Raw genomic sequence first — 24,082 nt, 5'->3', positions numbered from 1 at the left:
CCTTGAACAAATGCATAAAGATTGCATAGTACACTGTACAAAATGTATATGGGGTTAAACTCTGTAGAAGTAATTCATCAGGACATATGTTTTTTTTCGCCATGCATACGATCAACTAATTGCATTCTAGTCTTATTTCAGAACCAATGCAAAAACAAATCACCAGCAAAATTGTGCAGTTTTGAGCATTTGAAATAGTATTTTTTCTAATAGTATTCAAAATTCATCAGTTTGTTAATTTTGCTGTTTGAAGCTTAAAAGCATTTGAATGTCAATAAACATGACGTTTCTGATATTTCAAAGTATATTATAGTGCGGTGCATCGAGAGAGTATACTCTCACATGACATTAACTTATATGTAACTTTTCTACTGTTTTGATGCAGAGTGGAGAAGATGATACAAACCAACTTGCATCATCAACTGGGCATATGCCCTTGCAGCTCCCAGATCAAAGGTGAGATCATGTATATCATTTTTCTACTAACTTCCCTGATTAAAACCCTTTATAATTGTGTGGTTCTTTTAAAATTTCACTTCACTCCTTTTGCATGATTTAGATGACTGTCAAAGCATATTGGTCAATTCAAGCTTTTCACCTCGGATCGCTCTCTGTATAAAACGAGACCTGTGTTTTCTTGCATGTAATTTGTTAGTGGTACATTAAGAGACAAATATGCACAAAATTATAAGGTACTTTTAAGTTAAAACAAGTGAAAGACATTTACATGTAAGAGCAGTAGTGCAGTTAGGTTTACAATATTGGAGGGCGATGTTTGAAGTGACCCAACAAAAGCTGACAAAACCTGACAGATTGAGACTTATTATCCAACAAATTCACAATTATTGGTGGGGGAGTTCCCCGTTTCCCCTCTGACTGCGTCTATGCAGCTAGGTTGGATGAGCTTTCAACAGGACTGTTTTTTCTTGATTAGGGTAGCATCAGTTTGCCGCCATCGTTTTGTGTCACAAATGTCCACTGATTTTAAATTATTAGTACATATGTCTCCAAATGTTTTCATTTTTTCCCCACATATTTCTGAAATCATGCCAGCAGTACTGGATCATATTCAAGTGAGAGTGGGTATGCTAGTGACATGACTGCATCTGTTAGTAGTTATACGGGTGAGTAAAAGCTGTACAACGGTATGATTTAACTGCAGTGTAACCAATTCATCTACCAGAAAATCAGTTAATCTTCTCACATTGCTGTTTGGTATTTGTATTTGTAGAATATGTAATGCTAAAGTTTGGATTAAGTTTTGATTGCATGGACTTTTATTTAGAGCTATATGTAATTCAATAAATACTTTTGGTGAATAAGTTGACAAATTATGAATATTTGTGAATAGTTACATGCATGTTCATGAGAGAGGAATATAAACATGATGAAAGTTAATAAACAAAGTAATTAAATTACACCCACAACTTTTACAAATAATACACAGTCAAATATAGAAGAAAGAAATTTGATGTTCATAACTCCACGGCATATCACTTACTTGATTTGAATACACTGCAAAATGCAAATTTCTTATCTTGATACATATCTATTCTGTATAACATCTTTGATTTAAAACAGGGGAAACTCTTCCTGAGAAGGTGGATATGGTGATACTACAAGCCCTATATGTTGCTTTAGGACAATCACTGTTTGATAAAGTAAGTAAAAGCAATTAAAATATCAGAACTAAATAAATACATCAAAACATACCCAGGGTGCATTGACGCGTGCTTGATGGTTGCGAAAATGCCGTAGGTCACACACAGGGGTCGTTGTACAGAGTCATTGTACGCTGATAATGACCGCGCATGAAGCATTACTTATGAAGCTATTTGCTAAAAGAATATCAATCTTTTAACATTTAACAGGAGCATGACAAAGCAATATCAATAATGGACAATATTGTATGTTCCGTGGCTCCAAGTGCAATGATTCAAAGTATTGAATTTATGGAAACCATGAAGAAGGTAAGAGAGTACTATCAGTAAAATAGGTCCACTGCAATATATGAATTGATGACTGCAAATTAATGTACATGTATGTACATATTATGCATCCAAATTTTACTTTCAGTGGTATGAGGTATAAACCATACTATACCCATCTTTCCCTAATGAATTTTTCATGTCAAAAGAAACTTAAAGGAGCATTTCGTAATCCACAGCCTCGTCCCCCACTTTTATCAAAAAAAGTTCAGATTTTTACACCACAAGAAGTGTCTGGCTACACTATGTCTGTATGCAAAATATTTCTTGCAGATCATAATTCAGTTGCATGGTAAAAATATTGACAGATTTGTAATTACCTTTCTGTTGACAGACAGGTAATTGCAACACTGGCCTATGGAGCATTGTAATACAAATAATTATGAATAACTAGCAAACGAAAAAAATCTAAATCAACTGGAATTTTGGGCATAGGCTTTAAATTTGTTCGTGGATATCTACTGAAAAATGTTATAAAAAGAGTATGCTAGAATCACAAAATACTCCTTTAATCACACCTGGTAAATATTGTCACTTTGGCACCAAATGAAAAATAATTTCCAATTTACATGAATCAGTATTCGGTACTAATCGATAGGGAACAGATGTTCCTAACGTGAAACACGGAGTAACACGAAAATGCAGTAGTGAACTACATTTTGTTATAGGACAGTATATATATTTAGCATTTAGTGGGCATGTTGCCTTATATACAAAATCATAGCTCTAATTTTTAAATAAGACTGTTGCGATCACATACTTGTATTAGAATCAGCAAGCTGTATGTGGAATAAATTGGGATCTCCCAACTAAGAAATACACTTAAGAAGCAGAAGGGGGAAATAAACAATATTGAATATATTAAGTTTTTCATTGATTTTAGCGTAATGCTAAAATGATAAGACCTACCTCTGAGCCTTCTGATGTACGTTTTTTTGTAAGGAGTTAACTCTCATGAAAGATATTGAGAAATAAAAATAATGGATACTATTCCAATGTGGCTCCTTCAAGTAGACTGATATGATTTTGGAGAGATATCACACTTTTGCAAAATATTTTTACTTCAGCTCATCTACAAAATATGAACTTTGCCATTAATTGATTATTTGGTTATCGGTGCAGTCTCTGAAGTTTTTCTATTTGTTATTCATTATGACCAAATTCACCCATGAAAGGATGAAAAGGATATAAAGTTTTTAGAAGCAATTAAAAGATTAATGTGCTATGTATTTTTGTGGTAATAAAACAAACTCGAGGCCTGGTTTTTTTTTTCATATCATAATTAACTTAAACCTTTAATTCACCAACATGATAAGACAAATTAGCTTTCACTGATATCAAAATATTGAATAATTGAACTGTTTCTTTGCAGCTGTCATGTGGATATATCGTTGCAGATGTACAACAAAAAGCGAAATCAATTTATGATGCAGTAATTGCAAGTACAATCCAGGTAGGTATATTGATTGTTCTGAAAGTCTACAAGTGTGGAAATGTAGGTCTGCCTTTACCGAAACCATTGAAAGCGAGGACAACTGAAAGTTTCCCACATTAAAAGTGAGGACATTTTGACATAAATGAAGACAAAATCACAGTCCTCACTTTGTGATATAGGTGCATTAGATGTAAACACTCTTCCTGTAGGGCTCTAGGGGAGGTATGGGCTATGAGCTATTTCCTCCCTTTGCTTAATTGTGCTAGCCCTATACATATCATCACTTTAAATGTGACAGTGGCCAAGTTTAATGTAATTTCATTGAATGCTGGGATAGACACACTTGAACACGCTGATATATCATGCGTGCCGTGGGGGGCTTTGAAGCGGGCCCCGGTCAAAATCGGGGAGGGCCAAAAGCGAAGGGGCGGAAAGAGAAGAAGGGCGAAAGGAGGGCGGCAATTGACGAATAAGCGTTAAAATAGACAATGTAGTGCGTAACAGTGATCGTGCGCCTTGAAACCCTTTTTTTTTTTTTGCTTGTCAGTTTTTCAAAAAACCGTAAAAAAATTTGGGGGCTACCTTTTGACATTGCTGAAGAGGGGCGGCATCTTGAGCTGTTTTTTCCGCCCCCTGGCTGGGCGCGGCCAGGGCACACGCATGGATATACACAGTGTCCTCTTTTGAATGTCCGGACTTGTAGGGGTGAATGTCTGTGTGTCTTGTTTTGGGTCGTCCGTTGAATCAGAAAAGACCTTATATGGCAGCCTGATTTGGTGTGTGTTTTGTCAGTAAGTCAGTGTGTCAAACATTTAGTATACACTTTTAGTATGCAAACATTTTGTATTGATACTTTCAGTCCACTCTAACTTGCAGTTCATAAGACAGATTTTGATGAAAATTGGTGAGGGAGAGTGCATGTATCTACGTTCCACAGACTTGAAAAGAGTTTCGGCTGAAGATATGCTAATTAAGCACCTCATTTGCATAATTAATGGATGTCTCTTTAACATTTCACTATACCCCTTTTGGTTGACACTTTTTCAGTCTGCTCTACTCTAACCTTCAAAAATCCAGAATTATTATTTTAATAATGTCCATGTATCAATATTGACCATGTAGTTTATGATATAAGGTCAGGAGAGCTATTTTAAGAATGTCTTTTATGTACAAAAGTATAAAGTTGGAAAACCTCTAAATAGGTTGGAGAATATATTTACATTTTTCTGAATGAAAGATGATTGTCAAAAAGCCATAGAGCATTAATGGCTCATAATCCTGCAAGCCAAAAACCAAAAAACTCCATTGGACGACCTATTTGGGACAGCTGTTCCTATTTTGTAAATTTAGGTTAAACAAATTTACCGTCGGACAAGTTTGAAACTGTCAAGCTTTTGTCAGGTAAAGTTCTGACCAATAGCTTGCTTGCTTGCTTAAGGGAGATACCCAATAAGAAATTGGGAAGAAATTAAAATATAAGAAAATAAAATAATATCATAGCAACAATCTGTGGACCCAAAGCTATTGTTTGACCAAAATAGGACATTCCGTTCCAAGATATGGTCAATCAAAGTTAGGCATACAGTTACCTCAATGTCTACAGAACCATGAAGTTGGATTTTGTTGTTCGTTTTTCAAATTTGAATTATGACGCAAAATAAAAATAACTATGATGCAACCGTTTCAAAAATCCGGCTTCATGGTTTCGTAGATAATGATTTGCTTATAACTTGACTGTACGATACAGACTGTATGAAAATGTTTGTGCTTCATCAGTTTTGATGCTTACTTTGGTTTTTCATGGCGGGGAGTGATAAGCCCGGGGTGAAAAGTGCGTAACACAATCAGGGTATCAAAAACAAGAAAATAAGATATATCAAAATAGACTTCAGAATGTTGACCATCTCTATACCTGTTCAGTGCAAAAATACACCCGATTACTATACCTTGCTTGTATCAAATATCCAACCCATCTCTTTACCATTTGTACTAAAATGGCGACCTGTCATTATAGACTTTTCATAATAGTCATCAATATACCAAATAGGTCATCAATATACCAAATAGGGCCTAAGTTAAAACAATCCATTGGTATACCAATAACAAGATTAAAATGCACCGTACCCGTATACCATTTTTAGGGAAAACACCCCCCCCCCCCGGAATAAGGGCCCTTTTCACAATACGCAACGTCAGTCAATGAAGTGTGTAATTAGCATGGTCTTTTCATGGTTGGGTTTGATATGGGCGTAACATGTTTGGGGTATAGAAACCACCAGGGAATATGTGCTTAGAATACAGTAAACTTACTCAATTGCATGGGTACTTGATTTTGCGAATTTCAAATTGTCCATGTTTTAGCATCCACTTAATTTTTAAAATCTGGACATTTTACTGTTAGTTTTCATGCAAAGTGTAAAATTTCCCGGGTATTTAATTTTGCGAATCCACACCCCTTGCAAAATATGCGATAGGTTTACAGTATTTTTTCAGATGAAAAAACCTTGTTTAGGGTACTTTTCAAAAGTGGCTGAGTGTGCATGATATACAATACAAGTGGCCCCCTGGGGAGAAAACTACAATTCGTGTGTGTCTTTTCAACCACAGGTTCAGGATGCAGCCCTGATACAACAAGGCAGCCATCAGGATGGAATGGCCCTGGTACAAGCCAACTGTCAGGATGGAGAACCCTCGGTACAACAAGGCAACCATCAAGATGAAGAAGCCCTGGTACAAGAGGGCAACCATCCGGATGAAGCAACATTAATACAACAAGGCAACCATCAGGATAAAGCAGCCCCGGTACAACAAGGCAACCATCAGGATGAAGCAGTCCTGGTTCCATCTCTGGTACAACAAGGTAACCATCAAGATGAATCAGCCCTGGTACAACAAGAAAACCGTCAGAATGAAGCAGCCCCAATTCAACAAGGCAACCATCAGGATGAAGCAGCCCCATTACAGCAAGGCAACCATCAGGATGAAGCAGTCCCGGTACAACAAGGCAACCATCAGGATGAAGCAGTCCTGGTTCCATCTCCGGTACAACGAGGCAACCGTCAGGAGGAAGCAGCCCTGGTACAACAAGACAACTGTCAGAATGAAGCAGCCCTGTTACAACAAGGCAACCATCAAGATGGAACATCCCTGGTACAACAAGACAACCATCAGGATGAAGCAGCCCCAGTACATAAAGGCAACCATCAGGATGAAGCAGCCCTGGTACAAGAGGGCAACCATCAGGATGAAGCAGCCCAGTTACAACAAGGCAACCATCAGGAGGAAGCAGCCCTGGTACAACAAGACAACTGTCAGAGTGAAGCAGCCCTGTTACAACAAGGCAATCGTCAAGATGGAACATCCCTGGTACAACAAGACAACCATCAGGATGAAGCAGCCCTGGTACAAGAGGGCAATCTTCAGGATGAAGCAGTCCTGGTACAGGAGGGCAGCCATCAGGATGGAGTAGGCCCGGTACAACAAGGCAACCATGAGGATGAAGCCGCCCTGGTACAACAAGGCAACCATGATGATGAAGCAGCCCTGGTACAACAAGGCAACCATCAGGATGAAGCAGCCCTGATACAACGAGGCAACCATCAGGATGAATCAGCCCTGGTACAACAAGAAAACCGTCAGAATGAAGCAGCCCCAATTCAACAAGGCAACCATCAGGATGAAGCAGCCCCATTACAGCAAGGCAACCATCAGGATGAAGCAGTCCCGGTACAACAAGGCAACCATCAGGATGAAGCAGTCCTGGTTCCATCTCCGGTACAACGAGGCAACCGTCAGGAGGAAGCAGCCCTGGTACAACAAGACAACTGTCAGAATGAAGCAGCCCTGTTACAACAAGGCAACCATCAAGATGGAACATCCCTGGTACAACAAGACAACCATCAGGATGAAGCAGCCCCAGTACATAAAGGCAACCATCAGGATGAAGCAGCCCTGGTACAAGAGGGCAACCATCAGGATGAAGCAGCCCAGTTACAACAAGGCAACCGTCAGGATGAAGCAGTCCTGGTTCCATCTCTGGTACAACGAGGCAACCATCAGGAGGAAGCAGCCCTGGTACAACAAGACAACTGTCAGAATGAAGCAGCCCTGTTACAACAAGGCAATCGTCAAGATGGAACATCCCTGGTACAAGACAACCATCAGGATGAAGCAGCCCTGGTACAAGAGGGCAATCTTCAGGATGAAGCAGTCCTGGTACAGGAGGGCAGCCATCAGGATGGAGTAGGCCCGGTACAACAAGGCAACCATGAGGATGAAGCCGCCCTGGTACAACGAGGCAACCATGATGATGAAGCAGCCCTGGTACAACAAGGCAACCATCAGGATGAAGCAGCCCTGATACAACGAGGCAACCATCAGGATGAAGCAGCCCTGGTACAACAAGGCAACCATCAGGATGAAGCAGCCCTGGTACAACAAGGCAACAAATTCACAGAAAAGGTAGACACTCTATAATAAATACTATAGGGTGTGTCGAAAAACACACCCTAAAACAACCTTTTTTTCTAGGATCGACTTGAGAGTTGTGGAAAAAAATTGTGGATATGTACTACTAACATCCTACAATATCAGTAAGATCGGAGCATGTTTCACCAATATCAGAAACATAGTCACTCAGCTGCCATCATAGATATTGTTAGACATTTTGAATAGATGGATTGGATCCTCTAGGACACCATCAGGTAGTAAATAGCCTCAAATTGGTTTCCATTACCTGATTGCAACAGGGAATTGTGAAGGCAAATATCTATACATTAGAAATGCTAAATTAAGGGGTAGGGGTAGTACTATGCCAGTTTTCAAAATTTCAAATTTGACAGTTTTTATCTTTTTGAATAGAAATTAATTGCAGCAATATATAAAATGAATTATATTTTATTTTCAGGCTGTTTTATCTGCACCAGATGTCAATAGTTACATGGTCTTGAAAAACTCCCCAAAATTAGTTGTCACGTGACAGTTCAACCTCTGCTCGGGACAGCTTATATCTCATTTGTTTGCTGTATTGCTGCAGTTAATAGCTATGCAATAAAACCAAAGCTGTGAAAATTGTCCAGGAAAAAATGACAAAATGCTTCACGCTACCCCTACATGTATACCCCCTAATTTAGCCACTCTAATACCATACAAATTTACTGATAAATACCTTTCAGTAGCAAAATATTTGTAACCAGTTTAAGACTTCTTACTACTTAGTGATGTTCTAGAACATCCAGATAAACTAACCGATGTGTTAAACATTACATGTCAGCTGAATTTTTATGATGTTGCTCCTACGTATACTGATTTCTGTATGTAGGGTTCTTTGGTAAAAATGGGCTTATAATTGGGGATTTTGTGAAATCTACTGCCTGGGTGAAACATGCTCGGATCTTAATGATATTTTAGGATGTAAGTAGTATATACCCACATACATTTTTCCAGAAGTCTCAGTCGATCCGAGAAAAAACATGTTTTTCGACACATCCTAGTAAATAGTTGAAAGTTGGTTGCTTCAAAACATGTAATTTAGCCTCTTTTTCCCAATAATGAGCATCTCGACACACTAAGGTAGCACATAATGTGCAATATATATGCACATTGCAAGCATTATATATACTGCGCTAATAATTTTAATTATTAAAATAAGCAAGTTGGATGTTCAGCAGGACAGCAATATTTGTTGGCTGGGATGCAAACTTGGGACCACTGGCAAGCTGTATGGAGTTTTGCCTGTGACTAAATATAAATAAATATAGGACTCTCCCAAAATCATTGCAGGATGAAAAAGACTAAATCACTACAAGCCATCAATTTATGAACAAAAAGTGAATGTTCGTATCAAAATACAATTTATTTCAAAAACACTACAATTCAAATCTGCACAAAATGCAAATAGAAGAGTAATTTAAAAACATTTAATGTCTTTTTTTGCCCTCAACAGCCTTGCTCAGTACCCTCTGAAGTACATTCAAGCTTCAAGGCATGGGACCTAGTGGCTTGGTTTTCTCAGTTGGCTGTGAGGATTAATCTAGATCATAATAAAGTGTTTTCCCCAATGCTCTATTATGAAAACTTGATTTTCAGGCAAACAACAACATCTTAAGCTTAATGATTTCAGTTGGTGATTAGTATGGTGGTAAGCACTTTATTCATGCAAAAATCAGGATTTCTAGGAAAATTGAGGGTGCAAGTTTCAGCAAATCTCTGCATGCCACTTTAAAACATCTGTGGTATAGGGCGGGTGTGTTTGTAGGTTTTGGGCTTATATAAATGTGTGTCTTGTAAGTGTGTGTTAATTTAAAGTACAATCATGTATTATAAGGTAAAGGAGAAATATATGTGGTTGTGGGGACTCAGTGTTTTACAGCAGGGACGGATTTAAGCAGTGGCCCGGTGGCCCGGGGCCAGTGGATTTTGCGTCGGGCCAGTAAACTTCCAACAATGCTGGCCGGTGGGCCACTAGATTTTGAGCCTGATATAACACATTTGAGACAAGATATAATCAGTGATGGACATATTTACAGTTTCTGCTCCGCCTGTCACCTGTAATTTATATCTTGATTTAATGATTTTTCGTATATATTTATATTCTTATTCTTACATTGCTTGGAAATATACGGCCGCTTTTTACGGCTAGCGGCCTACGTACTACTTCCAAGCTCTTTCGTGCTATATCTGATGAATATAGTGATGATGATACTGCATATATTTGAACCTTTGTGAACATTTATAACTAAAAAAGGCAGGACTACTGACTGAACTTGTGTATACTCTCTACATTCAGTACAAAAGAAATTAAAATGCTTGACTTAAAGGGCTCGGAGAGCGACATTTCCACATATTTTTTGTGGGACCTGAGAGCACATCAGACTTATCAAATTGCATTTTGAAAACGCCGAATGTCCTTCTAATATCAAATAATTTTGAATTTTTGAAATAATTCGCGATATACACATTTTATGACAAATGATTAAAAATTGATATAGATTTTTTCCCCATGCAAAACACCAACAAAAATATTAGGGTTTTTTTTTTTGCAGTAGAACATTATTGAAAAAGCTGGGCCAGTAAATTTACAGGGCCACTAGATTTGCAATTTCACTGGCCCGGGGGGCCAGCAGAAAACTAAAACCTAAGTCTGCCCCTGTTTTACAGTATTTGCATAATGTGTATATTGTGGGACCTCTTTGAGTATGTGTTAGAGGATTTGAATGTAAACATGGTTATGGGGAGGGGTGGGATGGGGTGTGTGTGGGGGGTGTTTCTGTTCTACAGGTCACTTTGATCACTTACAGTACATGCAGTTTAATGGGTGTCTTCTAACCTTTCCTTCCCTCCTTTGAGGTTAATCATGGGGATGATGATGTTATCACCACAATGACCTTTTAAATGTTTCTTAATTAAACGCTACACGGAGCGAAGCATGCACATTCACTAATACTGGCTCATTAAAAGCTCAGTTCCAATCAGCTCAAGAAGCGAACCCTTCTGATTCAATTCATTAGGTTCATTGATGGACAGTCCCCAGATATCTCTTGGTGGGACTTCAGTTTCCCTCACCACTGAGGGACATACTTGGGACAATGGATGTGTTGCTAACTTGTAAGTTGGGCAGTGCAACACCAGTTTCTCGAGTTCAAGGCCAGATTGGGGATTGCAAGATCATGGTTCAGCCAGATGACAAGTAGGGAAACCAAGATTTGCCAGCCTGTGTGTGCACACCCTGCAATTCCAATGTCAGCTTCAATATCCTTATACCTAGATAGTATATAGACCCGTAACTCTTTTTGGAAGTGTCCACACGTTTTTACTTCAAATTTTTGGCATGTATTTTAGCATTATGATGCTTTAAATTAATGAATTTCAATTTGTATTGCATGATTTTAGCATGAAGAAAAAGCTGCAGATGGTGTAGATGAGAAGAGCTCTAGTTGCTTTGAATTCATAGTTACTGGACTTGATAAGGCTGAGAAGGTAAGGAGAAGATGATGTGTCAACATAGCATGATAAAATACATAGTTTCAATTAACTTAGACATGAGGTTATGAGAGTATTATAATATCTTTATATATAAAGGAACTGAGAAAGTCATGAAAGAAAAGTTTCAAATCAACTTGGCACCAAACGGGATTGATAGTTTCAAACTTCAAAAGTTACAATTTCAAGGTCAGTTCTAATCAATTTTGACCAATTAAATGGTCTACGGCGGAGGCAAAGTGGAACCAGCAAGCAAAACACAATATCACAGTGGAATCATCCATTATCATCATAAGAAATATATACCTGTAGATTGCACGTGCAATTCGATTATCCTTACTAGAATTTGCGAAATTTTGTATGTGGGTTTGTATGTTAATAAAAGGCTCTCTCAGTTTTGATGGAAATATCGTCACATTCACACTGGAGATAGAAGAAAACACGGGCCAGGTTATAAATTATATTCGGGCGCAATTGGTAAAGTATTTGGCTCCAAAAATTGTCAAAAACGGTGTGTTATCATGGATTGCTAATGAAAATAAACAAACTGGCCTGCAGCTTGATCGCGTATTGTGATGAGCATGTATAATGAGTGGAGCATGTTGACCCGACTTGAAGGTATAGTGTACTTTGGTACATGAACACCCAAGTCATGGGAACAGCCAATACCTGTTTCGTGTTCATGCTTGGAACAGCAAAAATCTCAGAAGAATATTAACTCAGACTGAAATGAATGCCTTCCATAATAAACACCCCTTACATGTACAGTATAAAGCATGTTATGTGCCTTTTGCTCCCCCTTTTTTACTCCCCCCTCCTTGAGTTAATTATTTTGAGAACACCCCGACACAGATATCATGGATGCAAGAAATACATGTATTAATAAATCTTGCATATTTTTACCTTGTTTCAGAGGAAGGTATATGAACTTACAAACAAGACAGGTTGTCAAGTTACGCAAACATTCCAACAATCTACAACACATGTGATAGTCAAAACGGGTGAGTTCTTTGGATCAGTATAAGTTTCAGACCCAAATGTAAATCTGTGAATGTTAACTCTCATTTTGCTGCCACTTTTCCACAAATATAAATTTAAAAGATAACCCTTACACGACTAGACCATACAAAACCATTCAGTGATTCAGGAGAAAATGAGGAGAAATAAAACTAAGTCCCATGACATCACGGCTGTAGGCCTCTAATACTCATGGAATCGCTGTGATTCCGGCACCTTCCTCCGTGGCTTGCATCACCAAGCATGTGGTTGGCACCCAAGAGGTCCCGGGCTCAAGACCCAGTTGAGTAATGTGACTTTCTTCTTTCCCTTCCTTCTTCCTTAACGCCTTCCTTCCGCGGCACAAAATGGAGTAGTGGGAGTTAGGGTTAGTTAAGCACTTTTTTTTGCGTGTATATAGGCCTCTTAATTAATATCCATAACAAAGAAATTGTAGATTAAACTCACCTTCCCACACATAACTACATTGAAAGCTTAATGTGTTCACTAAAAGTGAACAAAAGTGCCCTGATTTATGTGCAGTATTAAAATAAAGATTGTATACAGACATGTTACATGCATCGCTGGTGCCAGAAATGTCCTGTATTGGCAAAATTGTCTTGTTTTTAATCCTCATACTGAATGGAGAATTAAGTAAACTATTCTTTAACCGAAATAACTATTTAGGTTCAATTTAGGACAATCAATATGAAATAAATACAATTACAACAGGGGACTCAAGGATGCACATGAAGTGAAGTGGATGGTTGTCCAGGTTATTTTGGAGTGGTTTGTCTGGGTGTCATTGTATTTTGAGTTTGTTTTGAAGTGGTGTTGTCCACAGTTTTCCTTATATTTTGAAGAGAAACACTATAATTCTTTATTCATAATGTAACTTAAATTTAAGACATTTAAATTGTCAAATCAAGAGAATGTTTCCTACAACGCAATGTTTTGTTGTCATAAGTTTATTGTTCTTGCTTTTTATACAGATGAAAATCTGGTATGCACTGGGAGGACATTTAAATATTTCCAAGGAATAGCAAGGGGAGTGTGGCTTGTGAGCTTTTCTTGTACGTGGTTTGTAAAATTAATTAAGTGTTATACATTATAATAGTGACATTTTACAAAACTAACTAAACAAGTGAGTAAATAGAGAAAATGTATATAACATTTTTAGGTATCAAAAGCAGAATATACAAATGAAACCAGGTAATAATAAATGCAGAGCATTTTGCAGCACTTATGGCACCCTACAAATTGACAAGAAGTAAAATACACTTGGCACAAAAAGAAACTCGGCACTTTTTAAAACCAATGTTGTTCAAAATACCGATAACTGTGAGTAATTCTGAGATACGCAGTTTGTTGCGGGGCCTTGCCCTTTTATTTGACACCCCTTGTGTAAAAATCGAGCAGGAAATGACCAATATTCAGGGACCGAAACACGCAAAACCCGTGAATCAGAAATGGCACTTTTGAAGAATTCTAATGGGCACTGCACTGTACCAAGACTAACACGTGGTCAATAATCAATAATGCAGGCATTCATTCAGTCACTGTGGACTCCACTTTGAATTACGACACAGGAGGTTTTTTACATCATGTGAGATTTGACTGTTTTTCTCTCTAAGCACAGGAAACATAAAAATGCAATAAATAACAATTTTTTTATTCATATTGGTTAAATTAATTGATATTATCAATAAGTTAAAATAAATTCTAAAACTTTTCTTGGTTAGAACGTGTCAATGGAGATGTAGTCATCAATTTTCTCGTTGTTTTACGCCTGCGTTTTACTACCAAAGTTACGACAATTCCCCTATCATGTCGTTCTAAGGAAGGCATTTAGTACTTCTTGTCCAATGCAAGACTGATTTAATTTTGAACTTACCGCTTATTCTAGTCGAATTATTGCCTTTCTTTACAATATAGCGCTCCGGGATAGCGCTATTGTTATTCAGATTATCGCGATCAATACGAACACTGTCAGTTTACACTTCAAAGAGTGCATCGTTATAAATCCCGTATTGCGCTGTGTTTTTCGGAGTAAAGTGCCCATTGAACATAAGTGTCATTTCTGATTCACGTCTTGTGCGTGTTTCGGTCCCAAGATCTTAGTCATTTCTTGCTCGATTTTTACGCACGAGGTGTGAAATAAAAGGGCAAGGCCCTCGCAACAAAATGCGTATCTCAGAAGTACTCACAATTATCGGTTTTTTGAACGACGCTGCTTTTAAAAAGTGCCGAGTTTCTTTTTGTGCCAAGTGTACTATAGCCAAAATGGCTGTATTCTAGTATACAATAAACTGAGAAGTTGCAATTAGATTCAACAGACCTGGTTCAAATTTGAGCTACTTCCTAGTGCACAGCAGAAGGAAGTAGACCCAATCATTTAGCACCAAGGGGTTGTTGTTTTCAACACTTCAATGAATTAGCAATCCCAGCCCTCATTTTGTCTTGTTTACTTTTGTCTTATTTACTGCAAGAAAACATTACAACAGCATTTTGATGTACTTTCCCCATGACCACAGATCACAGTCTGTAAACTTACATTAAAAAGTCTGAAGACACATTGGGTCATGATACAGGGAAGTAGTAAAAGGTTGTGGTAGTTAGTATAATAGCCAATTAAATCTTGTATGTATAATCACTGTTACCTTAACCCTAACAGGATAGAAGCCTTATAAATGCAGCATTTCTTGAATTTCCAAAATGATACAATCAGATTAGAGGCTGAATTACCGCTGCTAAAGTAATTAATATACTTTAGAGTATTACTGAGCAATTGATAGTATTCAAATTAAACCTGACAGGGTTACAGCAACTTAGCAAGTGACAATATAAAGTTAGCAACTCATATACAATTGTTACTGGTTCTGTATTAATGCAACAATTTTGTTTTGAAATATTCTCCTTTTTAATAAAGGGATTGAAGCTTGTTTATTGGCTGGTCAACTACTATTAGAGGATGGCTATGAGGTGCAGGGTGATATTGACTTTGGTAAATCCCATGGTGGACCAGAGCGAGCAAGAAGTGGGAATGTGCTAACATTGCTGTCCAACTATGAATTAACCCATTTAAAACCTTTCAAGTATTATACAGAAGGTAAGTGTATTAAATTGTTGTTGATGTTTGCTGCATGGTAAAGTAAAAATGCAAACTCATGGTTAAATATTAAATTTAGGAATTTTTATAGTGCATGGAATTGATATTGCTGTTCACTCTGTGTAAGTGATATGTAGTCACAAAACTAATGGAGATATATGTTTTCTCTCTCGCAGCTGAGTTAGAATCAATGATATTTGACTGTGGAGGAAAGTATGTCTCAAAGCCGGAATTATTTAATGGCCAAAACACCAACTTGACTCAATACATACTGCATGATCATACAGAGAACCCCTTATCACAGGAGGAATATGATGGTAAGTTTGTTTTCAACATCAACATGTGCCATCCTAAATAGTTATAATTGAACCAACACAAAGGACAAAGTCCTTGGAGGGGGAGAGGGTGTGGGATGGGTACTCATATATGAAAGTGCAGTGTGCAAGTGCTACCAGGCACCTCAAACCCCTTGGTATGGTTGACTTAAGATGGAGCACGTCCAGAAGTATTTGAGACAGGCTACCGCTCAAGAAAGAGAATGTTTACCATTTCCGTCAATGCTCAGGGACCAGTTGCCATGCATTGACACAATGCCTAAACAAGCTACAATCACTACCACATATGACACTACTTCAGCTTTGCCAAAAGGCTTAAGTATATCCAGTCAACAGCTCCAGGATGGTCTCAAATTCAGCTGTACCATGATGATGCCGCACCTCACAGAGCTCACCTAACTCAGACTGATCTTTAAGAAAATGGTATCCATTTGATGGAATGTCTATACCATGCTGACCTGACCTAGCTCCATGTGCAAATTCTATGTATTTTCTAGACTCTGATATCAGCTTGCTGGAAATCTTTTTCAAAGCTGTACCTTCAGAGGTGCATGCCTGCCATATCTATTTCAGAGTACTGTCAAAGCTTTGATAAGTGGAGGATGAGGATGCAATGGTACTGGAAAGTAAACAAAAAGAAACAAAAAAGCTGCTTTGATAGAATTAATTTAACTATAAGTTTGAAACCGATCTTTGGAAATTATGAACCAAGTGACAACTTTTTGATCTGCCCTCCTACAGAATGGGCATCTGTTCCAGTGTATTGTGATGTAGCTACGCAACATTTAATTCCATGAAGCAGGCAAAAGGAAAGTCATTATTTTGTTGTGATCTGACTAACTGTTCAAACCTGCCAAATATTTTTCCTGCAAAGACAAAAACTTCACAAGAACCAGTTCCACCAAGAACAGTTCTTTGACAAAAATTGCTGAACCTTATATTGGGGAAAACTTCATGCTTTCACAACGTATGCTCCTGAAATGTCTTGTTTCATTTTATATTTATGATACAAGGAAAATAGCATTTTTAAGAAAATAATTAAGTAGAACAATGATTAAGGACAAAGAACATTTTCCCTCACCTTCCCTATTCCAATTTTTCCCATCATTTTACAGAGTTGCACAAGAAATTTGGGCAAAAAGTGGTGAAAAGGGAGTGGCTGTTTGATTCAATATCCACATGCACTATTCAACCAATCAGCAGCTACCAGCTCTACTCTACTATGAATAAAGATGCCACAGTAAGTTGAAGCAAGTTTGTTGCTCCAGTCAGTGTATTGAGTCATCTCTGTATCATTAACATGTATTAGCTACAATTTGTTTGTGTGGAAGTTTTTTAGTTTGTGAAACAAAAGTGGAACAATATTAAAGGAAATGGAAAACACTATTACTGTGGTTTCAATTAACTTAGACACAAGGTTTTGAGAGAATATCTCTTTAAACATAAAGGAAATGAAAAAGTCATGAAATGAAGTTCCAAATCAACCCGATACCGAACAGGATTTATAGTCTTAAAATTTCAAAAGTTACAATTTAAAGGTCAAATCTTTTCAATTTTGATCAATTACTGGGTCTATGGCAGAGGTAAATTGGAACCACCTAGCAGAACACATCGTCATAGTGGAATCATCCATTATCTTCACCAGGAATACCTACCTGTAGATCGCGTGTGCAATTCCTATCAATTACTTGTATACTTATTAAAACCACACCGATGGAACTACATTCATTTGCATTGCATCATTTAATGGCCAGCCCTCTTGGTCTAAATAAATCGATCCAAAACATCTTAAAAGTTTTAGGTTCCATATGTTAATTCAGAAGATATTCTTTCAAAACCTTGTGTCTAAGTTAATTGAAACCACAGTAGTGTTGTTTGGTGTACAATCATGGTGTCAGCATTGAGCTATCATATTATAGTTCCATGGTGTCAGGTATCCTTATGCACCAGATATATTATTAATTTTATACTCATACTCTGGATACAAAATGAATTTAAAGTTAGTTTGTTAAGTGCTATTTATCATGAACTTTTGAAATCTTATATAATTTCATAAGGTAAATATATGTGTAAATTAAAATAAGTGTTTCCTAATTGTCCAGATTTTTTACAAATTTGGGGAGGGAGGCCCATTTTTATTTTTGTATTTTGTTTGTTTAATTGGTTTTTTAAAATTATTTTGGTGGTGTTTGTTTATTTTTAATTTTTATTTTTTTCATAATTTCATTTTTAATTTTGAGTGTTAAATGGTAATTGCAAGGGTTTTATTGATAAAGATAAAATTGAGGAGGCCCTTTTGTTATTTCCTCATAACCCTACCTTTTAGCTTGAAGAAAGTGTGTTTAATGCATTTATTTATAAGTGACATATTAACACTTTTGAATGCCTCTTTTTTCACAACAATTTCAAAACAAATGGAGCAACATTAAAGAAATAGCAAAAATATTTTGAAAGTCTCAGAAAATCAGGGAGGGCGGGGAAAAGAAACACAAAATTTTTGTTACTTGGCTTAATGCAGAAATGTATGATGGGAAAATCCCTCTGGGTGCTGTCATTTTTTATGAAAAAGTAACCCACATCTTCGTATTTAAGGGCTTTGAACTTACAATGGCAAACAGGATTGTAAAAGCATTGCTCTACCAAAAATGAGTTTCCAACATTTAATATAATCTTGAAACTGCATTTAATCATTTTATGAAGTTAATGCAAACGAAAAAACATATTTTCTATACCATGTTGGTGGCACACCACAAAAGGCCTTCCCACGTAACTTACATGTGTACTGTAAAAAAAACAAAAAAACAGTTTGGTGAATGGTATTTTTGGTTAAAGATGAGAGTCAGATGAAGGCATCCTCTTCAGAAAAAACTAATGGAGTCTACTATAAAATAATAGGCTCACACTCTCTAGTTAGAGTAATATAAAACCACAAAAGGAGTCATCTGTTGTTCTCAATTACTGTACAGGATACTGATGATGATGGAAACAGTTCACCTACATTCATATGTGGTAACAGGGATAGTAGAGAGAAGAAAAGAACACCACACACACAAAGAAAAAGAAGACAAGAAGGAAATTCTGCTGATAGAAGGGTATGTATAAATGCCAGTGAAGTACTCTGTTAGAAACAGGGTTATAGAAGATCATGAGGATATTGGTGATCAATGTATTCAGTAATGTCAGTGGAGTGCTTTGAGGAATTGGGGAAATCGTTTGTGAGGACAACATGTATAGATGTCAGTTGAGAGCACTCTTTTAATCAGGGATATATACATGATTGTGAGGACATTGATTATGATATTACCCCTGTGTGTGAAGAAGTATGTATGATGAACTAAGTTTGAGTATGTATTTACTACATCTTTAACCTATCTGTAGCCATAATATGCGATGATTTGATGAAATAGATTTTGAGATATAAAAGGAAATGAAAACACTACTTTCACCATGTTTACGCGACTGCCATAGCAATGGATGTCATCACTCATCATGCTATTGTGTTCGTACCAGCTTTTTTGGGACACACGGCACAGTTGCCGATTGCCATTTTGATGAAAATATTTGACGTGCTCCCACAAAATGAGCGTAAAGTCTCCAGTATGTGTATAGAGATATAACCTGTTAAACATGGCTAAAAACAATAGAAAACAAAGAAAAATCTGCAGTAGTTTTTAACAAGTTCACATGCATGCATTGCTACAGTAAATTCAAAACTTAGGCACAAACTGGGCTGAAGCGCAGTTGTCTGGAGTGTCCCAGTGATTCTCACAGTAAAAGTATAGGAGTGTCACGAGCCTGGCCACAGCAAAACCCAGTATCTCAGAACTCGCATGATGTGTGTGACCACACAATTTACCATATATAATGTTCCCACAACCATATACCCCACTCCATCGGTAGAGCCTCAGCAAAATGTTTTGTCGGGTGCATCACATACCGGCGTATCTCTCAAAAAATCTAGAAAAACACAATCGAAAATCCTTTTAACTTCATGGGCATCAAGCCACTTGATAGTGTTAGAAATATTCCTTTTAAAGAAGCAAGAGAAAACCTAACATATTTTGTTATTAATCGTATGAGATAGATGATTCTAAAACTCTGTAGTCTAAAAATTAAAATGTTAAACATCATGTTAAAGGTTGCAAGAGATGATGTCCCCAAAATGAATGGTTTATCCAGTACCTTCAAACTCTCATATTGATGTCCACACATTTTGGCATATATACATGTATATCGCCAACTTTCCACAAATGAATATGTACTGTATTTGTTCCAATAGCTTTCAAACATAGGTATAACCTTCACATTATGATAGAATAAAGATCAAATTTTAACAAAGTGGAAACTATGACACTGAGTCAATTTAAAGCACAAATCTGCAAAATTGCCTTATGTGGAACAGCTTCTTATGTTTTTCTTATTAAAGATTGTATTTTTCATGAAATTTTTTGTAATATTTGATTTGTAAACATATCATGTAATATTACCTGTAATAATTATGTAATATAATTGTATGCAAATGTATGAGGGCCTGCATGGAAAGCAGTGCTTGTCACTGAAATGGTATACCCTCAATAAAGAAAGCTCAAACAAACAAACAGTCCCTTGACCTCTAAATCTGTCAAAGTAGTGACATATATAGTATGTGGACATAATTTGTGTGGACATCCATTATGACAGTTTGAACAAGATTTATTACAAAGCAAGAACTTTTGAAAGTTTTGTATTTATGCCAGACTCTATAGATTGTGGAGCATATCGATGCATACTTTGCAATGTGATCAAGTGATGTAAAAAAAACACCTTTTTTTTTCAGGAATCTGTGTCCAGATCTGTCGCACAGAGAGGGCGGAAAAGGACAAAAAGTGAAAGTAAAAGTGGAAGTAGAGACTCTAATTCTGTGGATAGAAGGGTATGTATTTGATTCAAGTGTCTATAAAATAGTAGGGCATTCTAGGTGACAATTTTCCACCAACAATTGCTGTAGTTTCCAAAAAATCAGTGAATATTACTCCTTTATTAAGATTGTATTGATTTACTGCAGATTCCATCAATGAAACTGTTTCTATTTATTGCATACTTTGCAATGTGATTAAGTGATTTCCAAAAAACCCCCATTTTTTCAGGAATCTGTGTCCATTTAGACCATCATATTTGATAGGGGAGGGGGTAGCAAGTCCCAATGATGTCCCCACAATACACAGTCCTGCTATCTTTGCAGACTTATGAAAGTACATGTGACCCGAGCATGTGTGTTGCCTGCTAGGGTGCATCAAGCACCCCCTATATCAACTATTTTTTTCACTCCTAGTCTTAAAGTGTGCCATTTGTCAAAAAATAACCTCCACAAAATTAAAATTCATCCGGTAGTCGGCAAATGGGTCCACCCCGAGCTTAAGGTTAGGGCCCAATATCCAAAGAAAATAATTATGGCAATTACAAATAAGGCAGCTATTTCATTTTCCATTACTTACTACACATTATAATGGCTGCATATAAATGTTTGCATTACATGTACATTGTACACTAATAGCTGTAAGGTACCATCTACTAGTTCCAAAACATTAAAAATACAAGACGGGTTTTTGGTGGCTATATATTCTTTAAAATGAATAGCTGCCATATGTACCAAACTGGTTAATTACATTGATATACTGCTGTTTTGGCATGATTACCTTTTAACATGATGTTTGACAAATTTGAAGCATGAAGACTTTGTCTTTGGAAACATGAGCAGTGCAAAAAATAGTATTTACCTTACCATTGCTAAAAGTAACTTAGTCACTATGTGAAAAGTATCCATTCCATTTGTCTCAAGAAGTAGCCAGCATGTTTGCAGCTAGCCAAAAGTTGGAGCTGGCTAAAATGCTACAAATTTTAATCAGATTACTTCATTTTCCTCCCAAAAAGCTGTAAAATACTACCAAAATAAACATTTAAGCAATTTTGTACTAGTCAGGAAACCTCAAAATTGGGCTGAGTGCTAGCTATTTTACCTGAGTGCCGGATACTCCTGGCCAGTGCTGACCAGCATAGCTACAACCCTGGTAGCCAGTTGTGAATACTGTTCTGTTATTCAGTTTACGCTTTTGCAGATTTGGCATCCTTTTTCTATCCTGCTCCACAACCTGTAGGACATTTTGAATGTTTCTTCAGGGCTGTGATTGACTGTTAGAAAAAAAAAATCCAGAAACGCTAATAAAAAATCCTGAAAATCCTCAATTTCCTATATTTTTGTACAGGGGAGGAAAGGAAAACAAATCCAGAAATCTGGATAAATCTTGACAAATCACAGCCCTGGTTTCTTAGTGTGGGCTGCTGCCATACCACGTTCTACCAAATCATTCACCACATTAACTGGGTTTTCACTGGAATGTAATATATAGATTACAATTTTAAAAGATTAATATAGTCTATAATGGCTAAAGCATTTCACAAGCAGTAGTGGTGTCTATGATGTAGTGTATAACCGATCGACTAAATATCTGTGATACCGATAACAGATTACTAAATTCTAAAATCGGCAACAAGTTTCCGATTTTCTTCCATGCATTTTTACTGCATGATTAGCTGTTTTAAGTGCCAGAAAGTGCTGTGTTTTTGTCTTTCTATCGGTATGGAAGGCGCCATATTTGTTTTCTGGGTGGTTCTGTATTCACAACATGCACCATTAGTATCGTCATGTACGATGTGTAATGTAAAAGCGACGGGTATCAGCGTGTATCTGAGAATTTGTTTTGCGCCATCTCTTGGTTAGGAATTTTTTCTGACGGTAAATTTGGTGACCGAGAGCTGCAAACAGGATTTGAGAATCATCAGGAAGACAATAGTTGTAACATAAGGCAAAAAAAAAAAAAGGTTTGTCTCAGGAGCTTTTGGCAACAAAGATATGTGCTGTGCTTTTTTTAAGCTATGTCCTATGCGGTCTTTGTTTTTTTTAAATAATAATTTGCACAACAAATACAAATATGTGCCACTTCTTTAACATATTTCACAGTAAAAAGAACCAAACAACAAAGTTCACGTGGGTAAATTGTTCGTAGATGGAAGATTAATTCTGCCTAAAAGTAAACATTTCATGATTAGCAAAAACATGGTTCCATTTGAACGAACTAGTATGCCGAATTCTGCAATCTGCATAGCCACATAGCGCGTAGCGCTATATATCTCATTTTAAAAGCAGTGCGTGCGAGCTCCTGAGACAAACCTTTTTTTTTTTGGCCTAACTGCTAAATTTTGCACCAATCTGAAATCGGTAAATTGTGGTTATTTTGCTGGTACCGATCAGATACAGATAATTAAGCCTATAATCGGCCCGATTATGAAAATGCAGATCTTATCCGTTATACACTACTATGATGCTGTTTTGCTGTACATAATTAAAATTGACATTGTCATCATATGCTAGCCCCTGCATCTACCCAGTCTTATCTGACATGCATTATTCATATGTTATCAAATATCTGTGTATTCATTCCAGCAGCACAAAGCAGTCCATGTTGAGGTTGATCAGGATCTGTATCCAGAAATTAAATTGCCACCATATCAGAAGAAAGACGGTGGGGAGCGTCGATACGATAGCATACAATCATGTTTGTATTGCGCCAGAGAATACTGTGGTAAAATGAAAAGACACCTAGCAATGCAGCATAGTGAAATTCCTGAAGTAGCCCAGGCATTAGCAAAAAAAAACAAAGAACAGGAGCTAGAGTTTGAAAGGTTACGACGGTTAGGGAACTATCATCACAACTTGCGTGTCTACGACAGAAAAGAAGGCACTCTTATAGTGTTACGAAGGTCAGTTTTGGCAAAGAAGGCAGAGGAATACCTTCCCTGTTTTCATTGCTGTGGGTTTGTAGCAGAAGCGGGTCTTTGGCACCATGTAAAAACATGCCAGTATAGGCCTCTTGTCAATCAGCTAGAAGATGAAGAAAACACTTTTTCGATAATATCAAGATGTCGCATGTTACTAGATGGAAGCCGCACCTTATACAAAGTGGATCACTCCAATTATAAGAATTTGAAGGAAAAAGTAGTTAGCAAGATGAAAGATGTGGGTGACGGTGTATTAAGTATTATACATGATGATGACCTAATCCTGAATTTTGGCGCAGTCAGGTTGGATCGGTCCGGAGAAAGAAGACGTTACCATATCGCAGCCCAAATGAAACAGCTGGGGCGCTTAGTGAACAAGGTACATGAGCTACAAGGAGAACGAGTAAGTAAGTCTGATTGAGTG

At 37.2% G+C, this 24,082-nt stretch overlaps 1 protein-coding gene and 1 long non-coding RNA gene across 2 annotated transcripts; both read left to right on the top strand.

Moving 5' to 3' along the window:
- Nucleotides 1-383: 383 nt before the first annotated feature.
- Nucleotides 384-1,662, top strand: LOC140144529 (uncharacterized). The gene is made up of 3 exons (XR_011857897.1): nt 384-456; nt 1,057-1,124; nt 1,582-1,662. It is a non-coding gene; the product is annotated as an uncharacterized lncRNA (long non-coding RNA).
- Nucleotides 1,663-6,045: 4,383 nt separating this feature from the next.
- LOC140144516 (uncharacterized) lies at nt 6,046-24,079 on the top strand. Its single transcript, XM_072166342.1, has 10 exons — nt 6,046-7,884; nt 11,314-11,400; nt 12,317-12,404; nt 13,392-13,472; nt 15,329-15,508; nt 15,685-15,825; nt 16,959-17,083; nt 18,810-18,935; nt 20,660-20,755; nt 23,324-24,079. The coding sequence occupies exons 1-10, from the start codon at nt 6,076-6,078 to the stop codon at nt 24,077-24,079; spliced, it is 3,489 nt and encodes a 1,162-aa protein (XP_072022443.1). The 5' UTR covers nt 6,046-6,075.
- The last annotated feature ends 3 nt before the right edge of the window (nt 24,080-24,082 follow it).

This window comes from Amphiura filiformis, unplaced genomic scaffold, assembly GCF_039555335.1.
Source record: "Amphiura filiformis unplaced genomic scaffold, Afil_fr2py scaffold_61, whole genome shotgun sequence".
Lineage (NCBI taxonomy): Eukaryota > Metazoa > Echinodermata > Ophiuroidea > Amphilepidida > Amphiuridae > Amphiura > Amphiura filiformis.
The sequence above is the reverse complement of the archived record's forward strand: the minus strand, read 5'-3'. Positions and strand labels throughout refer to the sequence as shown.

What these genes read in the sequence shown, in the direction of transcription:
- LOC140144516 (XM_072166342.1), top strand. Translation starts at nt 6,076, where the DNA reads ATGGCCCTGGTACAAGCCAACTGTCAGGATGGAGAACCCTCGGTACAA. An exon ending in GCAACAAATTCACAGAAAAG is followed by an intron (nt 7,885 to 11,313) that starts GTAGACACTCTA and finishes GCATGATTTTAG; the next exon opens with CATGAAGAAAAAGCTGCAGA. An exon ending in GTGGCTTGTGAGCTTTTCTT is followed by an intron (nt 13,473 to 15,328) that starts GTACGTGGTTTG and finishes TTTTTAATAAAG; the next exon opens with GGATTGAAGCTTGTTTATTG.